Genomic DNA, 13,728 nt, shown 5'->3' with positions numbered 1-13,728 from the left:
TTATCTTTGAATAAAAAGTTTTTAAATTGGTTAAGTGTATCAAATGTCCGTAATATCGAGTAGGTTAAGGGAATTACCCTATAAGCATGAGTAGCCTATATATATATATATATATAAAAGTGAAGTTCTACATTATTTTACTCATGGCACATTAGTGTTCAAAGTCTATCAGATGTTCATAATTGTCTAACATTATTTAAATGGTAATAATTTTTTATAAATAAAATTGATCTTAAATTTCATGGCTGTGTGCACCTTAGTTGGGCACACCTAAATAAAATATTAAAAAATAATTCAAATAATAAAAATATCCAATTTACGCTTTTAAATTTTCAGGGGTATTAAATTTTTTATAATTATTTTTAATATTTTATTTAGGTGCTAATTTGTTAGATGTACATATGCCCTAAATTTAAGATGAATATAATTTATAGAAAAATTATTAAATTTTAAACACAATCTAATAATCATGACCCTATGATGGACTTTGTATGATGATCAGCTGCGATCAAAATACTATAGAAATTCACTCATGACTATTTTTAAGTGTTCTGAAACTTTATTTGTAGAGTATTCTTGTCATTTAGTAAGAATTTCAATTTTATCCTTTACAAAAAATAATAAAAGTACCCGTTATCTTTTGGTAATATTTATATAAACACCTTTGTTTAATGAACAAGATATTTTTTTTTTTTAAAAAAAATCATATTTAATAAAACCACCTATCACAACTCACTCATTAACCTTTGTAATTTGAATTATTGTAAATTGTAGATCATCCCATATATATATATATATATACAGCCCATGGGCTGGTGGAATAGTGTAAGCCAAACAGCCCATATTGAATCTAGGCCGATCGGATGGTCACAACTGTATCTCATATTTTAATTTTAAGTTTTTTATATAACTTTAAATTATATAAAATTTGGGGCATCCACTCCTCTCACCAATATACACCTAATAAAAATATTAAAATAATTATTCACAAAAAATAAATTAACTAAAAAACCCCTAAATATTTTAGGGGTATTTTGGTCTATTTAATTTTTGTGAATTATTTTTAAATATTTTATTAGACTCATCGTTTTTTTAAGAATAGATACTCCAAATTTTAAGGGATTTGAATTTGTATAAAAAACAACCAAAATTCAAATAAGAAATGTAATCATGACCATTCGATGGGCCCAAATTCAATCTAAGCCATTAGGCACTTACTGTAGTTGTTAGCTAGCATACTATAGGTGTGGTTTGTATAAAGTGTTAAGTGTAAACTAGTATTTAAAAAAACGGATCGGTGTCACCCATACCCATGTCGGATCGGTGAATCGGTGGATCGGTTCAGATAATCGGGTGAATAGGTAATTTTTGTCCCAAAAGTTTTTCAAAAAAATATCTAAAAATAGTATTCCTTTAGTTTCTAAAATTAATTAAGAGTGGTGCATTTTGTACTTTCATTATTTTGTAAAAATAGGTGAATAATGAGACATTGTTTTCATGTCTGGATATCTATACAATTATTAAGCCGAAACGGTCTAGTCGATACCCAATCCGGATTACTCGAATCCAGATCAAACCACCAATTTTTCAAACATTATTGTAGACAATCCAATTAAGACGCATCTCCAAAGTTCATCAAAGGATGTAATTTGGTGTTGAAAATTCCAATGACGACATGAAAACATCTAATTATAAATTTAAAACTCAAAAATTGGTACATATCGAAAATGGATATATATATGGCACCCTTGGGTGTTTCACATGTTTTTTAAAAAAATTTCTCTTGAACTTTGAGTCTAGTCAATGATTTATACTAACTACCCAATCTCCCACCAATGGCCAATGGTGATTGTGACTTTCTTGTATCAAGGGTTTTGTGATTATTGACTTTCTTGTGGCATATTTGGGTCACCATAGAGGAAAGGTGGCTTCTTCTGGAGAGAGGCAGGGGCTTCTTGTTCATGAGAGGCAAGACCTTCCTTTCTGAGAGAAGAGAGCTTCCTATGGAGAGAAACGCCCCGATATGTCTCTTGTAGATTGAGAGGCCGATTTTTTATGGAGAAGTGGTTCGCATGAAGATTTTGGGAAGTTTCCCTTTTTAGTGAGAGAAAATCTCGGTTGCTCGTAAAATTATCCTCTTAGACAATGGTTTAGCTATGGAATGGAGAAGTCTCTTCATGGACACTGGTTTACTTGTGGATAGAGATGGGTCTCTTCCTAGATAGCGATTTACCTGTAGATAAAAGATTGGCGGGTCATGCTGATCGGGAGAGAGAGTCTAAAAGGGTTTGTTGTGGAATAGAGATGAGAGATCGGCAGGTCATGCCGATCGGGAGAGAGGGTCTAAAAGGGTTTTCTCGACTGGGTTTGTTGGGGTTAGAGATGTAGCTCTATATCCAAAATCTGTAATATAACTTTTATTCGTGAAGTGGATTTCAGTTTCTCGTGCCCAATATTTCATTCATCCACTATTAAATAGAAGAAACAAGATAACAATTAAAAAGAAATTGATTCTCCAAATATCTCCTAAATATATCACCAAGATATTCTTCACATCTAATTATCCAAACTATGGGATTTAAGTAACTATATAATCCTTGTATCATATTTGAGTAGCTAGGTTAGCTATACACGGACATATTTCAACAATAGTAAATGTGAACTTCCATGTCCTAAAAAATCTTCGCGTACTCTGTGCATTGAAACGAGACACCCAAACAATTTGATTTTACATACATATGACAGGTTCAGGTGCATAGAAATGGGACACCCATGGCAATAATCTCATTTTAAAAACTCATACATTTTAGTTATAAGCAATTTAAGATGACTACAACCAAAAAAATACCATGATATTGCTATTCCACTTTTCCTTGAAAAGAAAGTGACCCAAGCCAACCCAAAGGCCAAAACAAGATCAAGTGGGCTGCATTGGAAGAGGGTGTTTTAACTGTGCATGAATGGCCCAGGTTACATTACATATGGTTTTATGGGAATATTCCTTTTTTTGTTGACAAGGAATATTCTCCTATTTTTTTACATGAAAGTTTGAACCCATTGGTTTGCTTTGAACCCAGAAGAATGTTATTTGAGGAAAGAGTGGTTTTTCCTGCAAGTTTTTGAAAGGTGGTCCTTTGCTTTGAATGGAAAGTAAGATAATGGAGAAGCAAATCACCATACGCTTCCTTCATGCACAATTAAGGTTGATTTTTCCATGTTGTACAAAATTCAGCAGCTGCTATCATGCCTAATTTGGTCTGAACTAGAGAGAGATATCTCATAAGAATTTAACCAGTTTAGGCACAATTCTCTCTCTCTCTCTCTCTCTCTCTCTCTCTCTCTCTCATTCATGGCTACTTGGTTCTAGAAAGACAGAAAAGAAAAAGAGACCCCCAAGAGGGATTCTTTTTGGGTTGCGCCTTTTGATTTTAGAGAACTTCATAACTAAATTCATGGATGAAGTTTACATAGAGATGAGAGGGGCCATAATCTCAACAAGAAAAGAGAAAATAGATTCTTTTGTCACACTGCTTATTGAAACAATTAATGAATCCACAAATGGTACATGTAAAAGGGTTATGGGGTGAATGTACATTGTGAAACACATGATGAAAAGATGTGCGGTTCTTCTTCTTCTATATCTCTGCTATTTGATCTTCCTCTAAACATTTACAAATAAAAAAGGCCTCTCTCTCTCTCTCTAAGTAAAACTCTTTTTTTAATAATTCCATAAGCAATCGAGGTCTACAGGTCCAGCAGAAGAGGAAAGTGCCTCAAGATCTTCAAAAGGCCTGCTGCAAAACTCATGCTTTGAAACCACAGAAGAGATCTCGGTGTTAACATCTGTGCTCATGCCTGTGTCTTGAGAAATGCTGACCATGGACTGGTTTGAAACCACACATCTCGGTGGTTCTTGTAAGAGAGACGAGCCTCTCTCTTGCTCCACTTTGAACCGCTTTGCTCCATGGCCATCGGCCACCGTCCTCAACATGGCCCGATCAGAAGTGTCCAGACTCGAATGTAGATAGAGAGGAGCTTGATTGTTTCTGGGGTGGTTCATTGTGTTGAAACCTGAAGGTGTTTGATAAGGATAGAGAGAATTGAAGCGAGAGAAATGGGGATGATACGCGGGGTTGTGAGATGTTGCACCAGGATTAACACCACCTGGTCCAAGTCCACCATAACGATTCAGGCCAAAACTCATTAGCTGATCATTCTGTTCCTCCAGAGAAGTGGAGAAGCTGGGCATATCCACTCTCTCTCTAATACCATCATCCATGAGGCTCGAAGAAGCATTAGTCACCGAAGAGTCCATTAATGGAGGGAGAGAGGGAGAACGAAGTTCATCTCCAAAGGAATTTATTCTCAGCAACCCTGAGAAAGGAGCTCTCTTCCCAGCTGAGCTCTTGTGAAATATCCTAGAAACCACCCATTCATCCTGCACACAGAACATATTCTTTAATTGGTCCTCAGAATCGACATCTTAAAGTAGGCCCAAACTAAAAGCAAGGTGAAAGTTTAAAAACTTTTTGAAAAGGAGTTTAAAAGCTTTGTGGATATGTTAAAAAGTGATAAAGCTTGTGTTTTTAGGTTTGTACCTTTGTTGTTGTCCTAGAGAGATTGTTGTAGGAATATTTGCCTTCTAATCTGTATTCATGCATGACCCAGTTTGTCTTCTCTCCCTTTGGGGCTCTCCCCTTGTAGAAAACCAGTGTCTTTTTCATTCCAACCAATGTTTTCCTGCCTTTGTAAATCTCCTTATCCTTGCCTGTGGCTTTCCAATATCCAGCCTCTGTGGCCCTATTTGTCCTCAAACCTGTGGGGTACTTTCTATCTCTAAGACAAAAAACGTACCATTCCTTTTCCCCCATTTTGGCCTTCCCTGTACACATATCCAAGAGAGAATATGAGAGAGAGACCCCAAAATCATAAGAAAAAGGAAAAGGAGGTGGAAATTTTGAAAAAAAAAGAGAAAATGGAGCAAATACTTACATGGTAAATCCCATGGCTCACACTTGTTCAAGTCGGCCTCTCCAATGGCTCTAGCAGTGAAGCTACCATTCATGACCTTCTCAATGAGATAAGAAGTGATTAGTTCTTCATCTGTGGGGTGAAACCTGAAGCCAGGAGGCAAATCCATGTACTCTTCTCCTTTTCTTATCATTGAAACCTGTTCTATAATTGCACCCATCCCTTCTCTCTATGTATCTTTTCCTTGTGCGAATCTGCAAAAACATAGAACTGGTTAGAGAAAACCTAGTTCAACAAAACTTGATCACCAAAAAGGAAGGAAAAACAATAAAAAAAGTCTTTTGAATTAAAGCCTGAAAGATTTGGCCTTAGAACCCCTTTTTGCAAATGGGGTAGGTTTTTACCTGTAACAAATACTGCTATTGAATTGTCAAAGCTTGGAAATTAAGTAATGGATAGAGCCGAGAGAGAAAGTAGTCTCTTAGGGGGTGGGAATTCCTGTATCTATGCAGGCAAATAGAGAGAATTGTATTTGCAAGAAAACCAATTATATACATTCTTTTTTGAGCCGAAGAACCTTTCTTAGGAAGGAACTTATTGAGAAAGCCTGGCTGTTTCTTATTTTATTTCCTAATGTTCTCTCTCTCATATTCTTGGTTTAGAGAGAGAAAGAAAGAAGAAATATTTTCTTTGTTTGTTATCTACCCATTTGAAAACTTGGTTTGTGCATCTTTCTAAGCACCTAAACCTACCCTAACCTAGACTCTGTATTCAAATGTTTAGAGAAATATAATAAAAAAAAGTGAAGTTTATATAAGGTGTCAACTTTATACTATTGAAGTAAGGTGCATCTCAAAACTACAAAAAAACTTCAACTTGGGCATTGTAAACTTCTGCCATGATACAAAAATTTATTGCTGCCTTTATGATATTTAAAGTTAAAAAAATGGTGACAATCAAGTAAATTTAATAATATTTGAAAATCTTGAAAATAAAAAAAATTAAAAAACTTTTTTTTTTTTTTTTTATGTACTTATGAATCTCGACATCGAGATAAATGACTTGAGGGTTTTACAGCATAAAAAAAACCTTCTCCAAGTGGATTATAGGATTGACAACTTACATAAAGTTTTTCAATAAAAAATAGGGAGGGAATAAAAAAAGGGAAGAAAAATGTCAAGGGCCGCCGCAACGACAGTTTCTTATAACGGAACGGAGAAGCTACAAAAATGTCACCCGTTTCATATACACCAACAAACAACAATAAGAAAAGGACCCATTCCATCCACTTGCCCTTTTTTATAGCAAATATTACCAAGAGGCCAACTGTATTTGAGGCCTCTCCAATCTCTGCCTTGATAAAGATGAAAGGGGTTATGAACAATTAAATAAAGGGATTGTCTACAAAGGTATCATTTATTTTCGAAGTGAGTCACAAAGTCCGAGACTTTTTTTTAAAAAAAAATTTTGTGCTTTTACCATCATTTATTTTGAAATTTAAAGGACGAAAATGATTCTGACTTTCGTATACAAAAGATAAATGATTTTTTTTAGATAATTCAAATTTTTAATAAAATTAATTACCATATTTGGTCATTGTTGTTTTGACATTGTCCAACTTAAAATTATGTGACATAGACTCATGGGAAGTATTTCATGCAAATTTATACTTTTCAAAAGTTGTTTTCGTTTTGAAGTAATATGCTAAAATTGAATATTTTTAGTAAAAAAAACTAAATATTGTTAAATGTTGAAAAATTAAATAAATAAATAATATTATATATAATATAAAATACATACCAAATAACTAAAAAATAACTAAAAAATATAAAAAAATTAAAATAAATAAATAATATTATACATAATACAAGATACATACCAAACAACTAACATAATTATGTTACCAAGAATATGTCAATTTTAGATAAAATAGTTTATTCCAGATAAGTTAAATATCATCAAATAGGTATAAGGGCCAGAGGTGATTAAGCAGCTTCTACGAAAGGCAAATGGTCATATAGAATGCAATCCCTTGAATTTAATTGTCCCATCAAAAGCATAGGTCATTTGTAAAATATCACAAATTTTATATTGTCTTATCAATCCTAATTTAGACTCCAATCACCATAAAATGCAAATATACAAAAGAAAAATGTTGCCATAACTGACATGAGGTAATGTTATTCCATTTCTCACACAATATATCATCATATATTTATATCTAAAAACCAACCTCAAATAATTAAAATAAAGTTTGGATGATGATGACGACTCATATCATAGAGTAATATTATTATACCAACTTAAAGACCGAAAATGATGTAGTAATAGCATTATACCAACTTAAAGACCGAAAATGATAAGCTTGACTGCTAAATTCAAGCTTAAACAATTGATTTAGTGCTCAAACGAAAGGAGAGGAGAGAAAGAGAAGCTTTTCATTAGGTTTTTTAATGCTCAAGTGATCTGATAGGAGAGGGATGGATCTTCCTAAAGGAGTTTTATAATTCAAAAGAACCAGAGAGATGTAGAGAGAGAGAGAGACAGATGTAGAGAGAGAGAAGGAGATGCACCTTTTTTTTTTACCAGTAACTCGTTGGTGTTGCCGGAGGGTTAGGGTTTTTAAGAGCTCTAGAGAGAGAGAAAGAGATTTTTGGTTTACAGGACTGAACACGATGCTAGAGAGAGAGAGAGAGAGAGAGAGACGTTTAAGGGAAGAAGAGCAGGAAGAGGAGGAAGGCTTGTAAAAATATAGGCCCGGGGGGAAGGGCCAAAAGCGTGTGGGCCCACCAGAGAGAGATTTTAAAGAGAGAAAGAGATTTAAGAGAGAGAATTTTAGAGAGAGAGTGAGAGAGAGATCGGTGGCGGCTTTCATGAGAGTTGATGGGCGTGAGTGTCCACAGAAGAAAGCAAACTCCTCTTAACTAACTCTTTTTTTTTTTTTTTTCTTTTTTAGAGAGAGAGGGGGAAGTTCAACTTTTTATTTTTTAGAGAGAGAGAGAGGGAAGTTCTACTCTTTTTTTTTTTTTTCTTTTTTAGAGAGAGAGAGGGAAGTTTTACTTTTTTTTTTCTTTTTTTAGAGAGAGAGAGAGGGAAGTTCTACTTTTTTTTTGTTTAGAGAGAGAGAGGGAAGTTCTACTTTTCTTTTCTTTTTCTTTTTTAGAGAGAGAGAGGGAAGTTTTATTTTTTTATTTTTTTTCTTTTTTTAAAGAGAGAGAGGGAAGTTCTACTTTTTTTAGAGAGAGAGAGAGGGAAGTTCTACTTTTTTTAGAGAGAGAGAGAGGGAAGTTCTACTTTTTTTAGAGAGAGAGAGAGGGAAGTTCTACTTTTTTTAGAGAGAGAGAGGAAAGTTCTACTTTTTTTTTGTTTTTTAGAGAGAGAGAGGGAGGTTTGGAGAGAAGGTTCTTGTGAAGTCATGCTTAGTTCGGCTTTGCGCGTTCACTGGAGCGACCGCCATGTAACTTCCCAGTGTTTCTACTTGCGTCGTGCCACCTGTCACACGTGTGTCTACTCGACTCTAACCGACGGCTGTGATTAGAGTTCCATCAATGTGAAGGGGACCTTATTTCATTGTTTGGTTGGTATGTTTCGGTGAATTAGGCGAATAGTAAGTGAATCCTCGCTCTTTCTCTCCCTCTCTCCATTGCTTGGTCAAAATCAATTATTTAAAATGGAAAATTTATACACGTATTATTATTTTTTAAATTTTATTTTTTTACTGTTATTGTAGTATGATTCATCGCAGTATTTATCTGCCGGTCACTCCTGGATTTATTTATTTATTTATTTTCAAATTTATCTCTATTCTGATATTTTAAATATCAGACCGCATATTAAATCTATATTTTTAGTTTTTTTTATATTCTTAAGTAAGTTCGATGTCAAAACCATTGAAGCGCAACCGCCCTATACTTTATAGTTGGTCCGCCTTAAACCTTCAAAAAATGAAATTTAAAGATAATCCAATGTTTCTAACATCAAACTGTATTAATTGGTAAAATTCGAATTGAGGCGTTTTAAGGGAGCCATGTTACCGAGCATTAATACATGTATAATCTTAATTGGTATTAATTGGTGCATGTTAAGGAACTATGTTACTATAACTAATGCATCTACATTAACGATACACACATAGACAAGTTAATTATTTCTCCTAATCTCAATTTATCTACTCCTAATCTACCTAATATAGACACTTGCAGTAGACACGATAATATTAGGATACTTTAGAGACTTATACCTTTTTTTACTTTTTTTTTTAACTTTTCTCTTGAAACTCACAATAAAAGTACTCACTGCAACATAAAATCCTATTGAATTTTTCTCTTGAAATTTGCAATAGAAATACCTAATGCAACCTAAAATCCCATCTCCCCTCTTCTAGACAGATGGATTGTGTATAAAAAGTCAATTTTAAGGTTGACAATACGACATTGATATCCATGTTAAATGTTAATACCTTATCTATGTCCATGTAAAATAGCTCGAGGACACTTATCCAAAAACTCCCCCTCTCTTTCTCAGAGGGTTTTTTTTTGTTAATTCAAGGGGGGAAGACCGGTACCTACTTATTTTTTAAAATAGTTTTAGTATTTAGTTTTTTTAAGATATTAATGGGAATGAAAACCATAATGTGGTGACTAAAATGCGGGGATGCTCCCATTACGACCTCAGCCTCTTTCCCAACACATGGTTCTCTATCTACATTAACCACCCAATATAAAAGGTTCCAGATCATAAGAAACCTCAATTTCCCCTCAAAAAAAGAAAGAATTTCCGACAAATGAATTAGAAAAGGGGAAATATTTGCATAAAAGACAACCATCAATGGGCTAAACAAAGAATTTCACAGTATTTATAGTCGGGAAAAAAGGATCCCAAATAATGATATTCTTGTTTCATTGTTTCTAGGGTAAGCAGATTACGAAGCTTGGTATTCCCAGAAAATGCACATTACTCTAATTTAAGCCTAGTGAACCATAAACTGTCACTTAATGGAGCCAAATTGTGCGTTATGTAGACTTATGACTCCGGACTAATATTTACACTCCACAATATCTTTGATTTTTTCTATTGCTAAGATACTAGATAAAAGGGTAGTGTAAAGCAAAGTTATCAAGAAAAGATCGGACTATTCTAGTTCAACCTATTGGATAGCCAATCGGTATCTTGGGTGATCTGGTCCAAACAAAAAATAGGCTCGATCCAAAATCAATTAAAATTGATGTTTAACCTTAGTTCAACAAAGATTCTCAAGTGTTTTAGCCATAAACACTTTTTTTTTACATTTTCCCATTTTTTAGATTATTTCGAAAATACTCCCAGTCACAAATTTATTTTTTAAAATCTATTTTTTTAACATCATTTTGAAGAATTTTGCTTAATCTTACTATAAATGTACATTTCCATTTTAAAAAAAAATTTAATGTCTTTTTGCTTCTACAATACTAGGCACTAATTGGCCCAATTACTCAAACTCGGCCCACTAATCAGCTTGGGCAAGGACCGATTACTCAGTCCGAGTCACACTTTTTTCCACATGGCCACTTAATGTTTTGCAAAACTGCTCAAGGTTTCAAGGCTAGGATTAGTTTGACTTCTAGACATGCATGGTCAAGCCTGGCTATTTGATTCTAGCTTGGATTTACATTAGGGTTTGTTTCATGAGTCAGCCTCTTTTTCCCATTTCTCAGTAGGTAGGCTGCATGGGTCAATCTCCCAATTCACAGCTAATATACAGACTTTCATGGTATCAATCTTCAACGCACAACTACCATTGAGGCTTACCTTAAAGATAGGATTTGCCAAAAGATTACATGCTGTCGCAGGATCGTGAAATATCGATTGCTTGTTGAACTCTGAGAATCGCATGAAAGTAAGATACTCCAAATTTGGTGCCAAAGATGACTAATCATAACTCAAAGGGTCGAGAAACTCAATAGTACATTTGAAAAAAAAAAAAAGAAAGGAAAGAAAGAAAGAAGGAAGAAGAAGTAGAAGTCGGGGTTAGCATGTCGTGCATTCACTTCCACAAGCCCTAATTTTGCTGATGTAAGTTTTTTTTTTATGGAAGAATGTAAACTCTTCAGCTAATCAAACAAAATCAGAAAAAATAAATAAAGTTCATACACACTTTGTATAAATGATAAAATAATGTCGTAAGATTGGATAGAAATCGTATATTTGTTAGATGATTAAATCTAAGCATTTACGACATTTGTTTTTCTAGAAAAGCACTCATCCAGTGATTCTAAACTTGATACCAACAATTTTTATATAAAAAATCCTCCTGAGGCACTCTTTTGTCGGTCATCCATGCAAAACGTGATATGGATTGTTTGTGCAAATTCGCTTCGTTTCGGTCAAAGATGCTGAAGTATTTGAATTTTAGGCCTAGACCGAAGCAAAACGAAGCTTGATGTTGCTGCTTCAGTCAAATTCGGGCAGCGTTGGGCTGATTCAGGTTTGCTTCGAGCCAATTCTCCTTCGAGCCAATTCAGTCAAATTCGAGCTGCGTCGGGCTTTTTTTTTTATATATAAATATTTATTTTTAATTTTCTCATTATTTTTATGTATTTTATATAAATATCTAATTATTTTTATTGATCTTTAAAAAAAAAAAATCTAAAATCTTCTACCAAATCGGTTGAAACATCAAATTATTTCATTTTTCTCACTAAACCGAAGAAGATTCCTGAGTGAATCCGACGAAATTGGTTCGTGCCTTTGGTAAGAAACAATAATGCATTGTGGCTTAACAGCAAGAACCACACATCACTTCGGCCAGGCATTATTGACAACAAGAAGTTGATGTGAAGTAATTTTGCTTCACATAGCAACAGTCATCTCAATCTCAATAGTCCATCGTCGACAATGGACAATTGGTGGGACGTGTAGTTTACTGTTTGCAGACACATTGTTGTACAACCTGTTTTTGAAAAGAGATTATATATGATAGGGTGTGGTTTGTATATATTTTTTTGATAAAATTCATATAATTTTATTCAAGAGGTCAACAGAAATTACATCGTTAGAGACTAAAATCTCTGAAAGAGAAGTGCCGTTTTTAGCTAGACTGTCAACCAAAATATTAGCCTCTCGGAAAACATAGACGAAAGAAAGAGAAAAAGATCGGGATAAGTCCAAAATCTGGAGCAAAATAGAATGTAATTTCCAAGGCACATTCATCTCTCCCTTGCACCACCAATCGATAACATTGAGGGAATCTCCTTCAATAATGCAAGTCGAATCTACAAATTTCAGGCCATGAAGAAGAGACAAAAATTCAATGTGATTTGCAGTTTTCTCACCCAAAGGACTTGAATAAGAAAAGAGAATATGTCATTCCCAATCCTTCAAAACTCGTCCAAAACCCACTGGACCTGGATTACCAAGCGAGCTCCCATAAAAATTAAGTTTCAAAACATCTCTTAATGGAGCGATCCGTCTCCCTTTGGGCCTACAATTCCTATAACTTAACTGGAAAAGATTGCATAGATTTCCCCTAACATCAACTTCCATAATATCTCGCCCCACCTTTGTGATAGACAAAAATATCTAAGTAGAATGGAGCATACGATCCAAAATTCTGTCTACCGGTAAATAATTACCGTCAAACACTATTCTATTTGTCTCCTTCTACACTTCCCATAAAATTACACCTCTTGCTATTTGCCAAATCACCGCGCCAGTTTGAGTTAAAGAAGAGACAGATAATGCTCCAATAATTCATATAACATCTGGAGGTAAGATCAACACCACTTTAACCTAAGCAAAAAACCAACTCCATATGCTACTAGTAAAAGGGCAATGAAGAAAAAGATGAGCACCTGATTCAGCATCCCCTTTACATAACAAACATATATTAGGCAAAAATTTCCCTCTTTTAATGAGATTATCAGTAGTCAATACCTTGTTTTGAACCGCCAACCACAAAAAAGCTTGGATCTTAAGAGGAAGCGGTCACTTCCAGATAGCAGCAATTTCAGGTATTGACCATCTCCATCGATCATGAAATAATATGTGGTACATAGATTTGACCGAATAGACACCATCTTTTGCAATATCTCATACCATCTCATCTTCCTCATTAAGGAGTGAATACACCTCATTTAGTACTGATAACAAACCACTAAACTCTGAGAAAAGCTCATCAGGAATTCTATTATATGGTAAAATGATCTTCCACTCAATCTGATCCCCCTTCCTCTTAAAGAGATCCGAAACCAACGCATTGGGATTAGCTACCCTATTGAAAATCAAAAGAAACACATGTTTTAAAGGGGAGTTATCTAACCACTTATGGTGCCAAAAGGAGATATTAATTCGATCACCAACTATCCATCTGATATCTCTATGGATAAGAGCCTTACAATAGTAAATAGATCTCCAACAATGAGACATCCTTCTGCTATCAAGCTTGCCTCCAACCCACATATTGAATCTATCATCACCATACTTCGAGCTTATCAGTTTATACCAGAGCTGACCTTTAAAATTTAAACTTCTCCACCAATATTTACAGAGTAAAGCCTGATTAACCAACTTGATTTTCCTAATCCCCAAACCCCTTTCCCCTTTTGGTGTACACACCCTATCCCATCTAAGAAGATGAAATTTTTTTAAGTCCCCCAAGGGAAGTTTCTCATAAGTAATTCAATCTTTCTAGCCACCGAAGTGGGAACTTAAAGAATTGACATCTAATAAATTGGGAGATTAGTTAGACAAGCATTAATCAAAGTGATCCTACCGCCCAAA

The 13,728-nt window shown here is 34.4% G+C and overlaps 1 protein-coding gene across 2 annotated transcripts; it reads right to left on the bottom strand.

The window, feature by feature from the left end:
• Nucleotides 1–3,517: 3,517 nt before the first annotated feature.
• On the bottom strand, nucleotides 3,518–7,743 carry LOC18425151 (NAC domain-containing protein 100). 2 transcript variants are annotated; one of them, XM_020661909.2, is made up of 4 exons: nucleotides 7,545–7,743; nucleotides 4,993–5,225; nucleotides 4,599–4,882; nucleotides 3,518–4,438 (listed from the first exon to the last, which is right to left on the bottom strand). In XM_020661909.2, exons 2-4 carry the CDS (start codon nucleotides 5,189–5,191, stop codon nucleotides 3,719–3,721), a joined length of 1,203 nt encoding a protein of 400 aa, XP_020517568.1. In that variant the 5' UTR covers nucleotides 5,192–5,225; nucleotides 7,545–7,743; the 3' UTR covers nucleotides 3,518–3,718. The 2 variants fall into 2 exon arrangements, with proteins under 2 accessions (XP_020517568.1, XP_006829782.3); XM_006829719.4 differs by lacking the exon at nucleotides 7,545–7,743 and adding an exon at nucleotides 5,376–5,874.
• Between the last annotated feature and the right edge of the window lie 5,985 nt (nucleotides 7,744–13,728).

Source organism: Amborella trichopoda, chromosome 1 (assembly GCF_054954075.1).
Source record: "Amborella trichopoda isolate Santa Cruz 75 chromosome 1, AtrichopodaSantaCruz75HAP2 v2.0, whole genome shotgun sequence".
Classification (NCBI taxonomy): Eukaryota; Viridiplantae; Streptophyta; class Magnoliopsida; order Amborellales; family Amborellaceae; genus Amborella; species Amborella trichopoda.
This window is presented reverse-complemented; position numbering and strand designations above follow the sequence as displayed.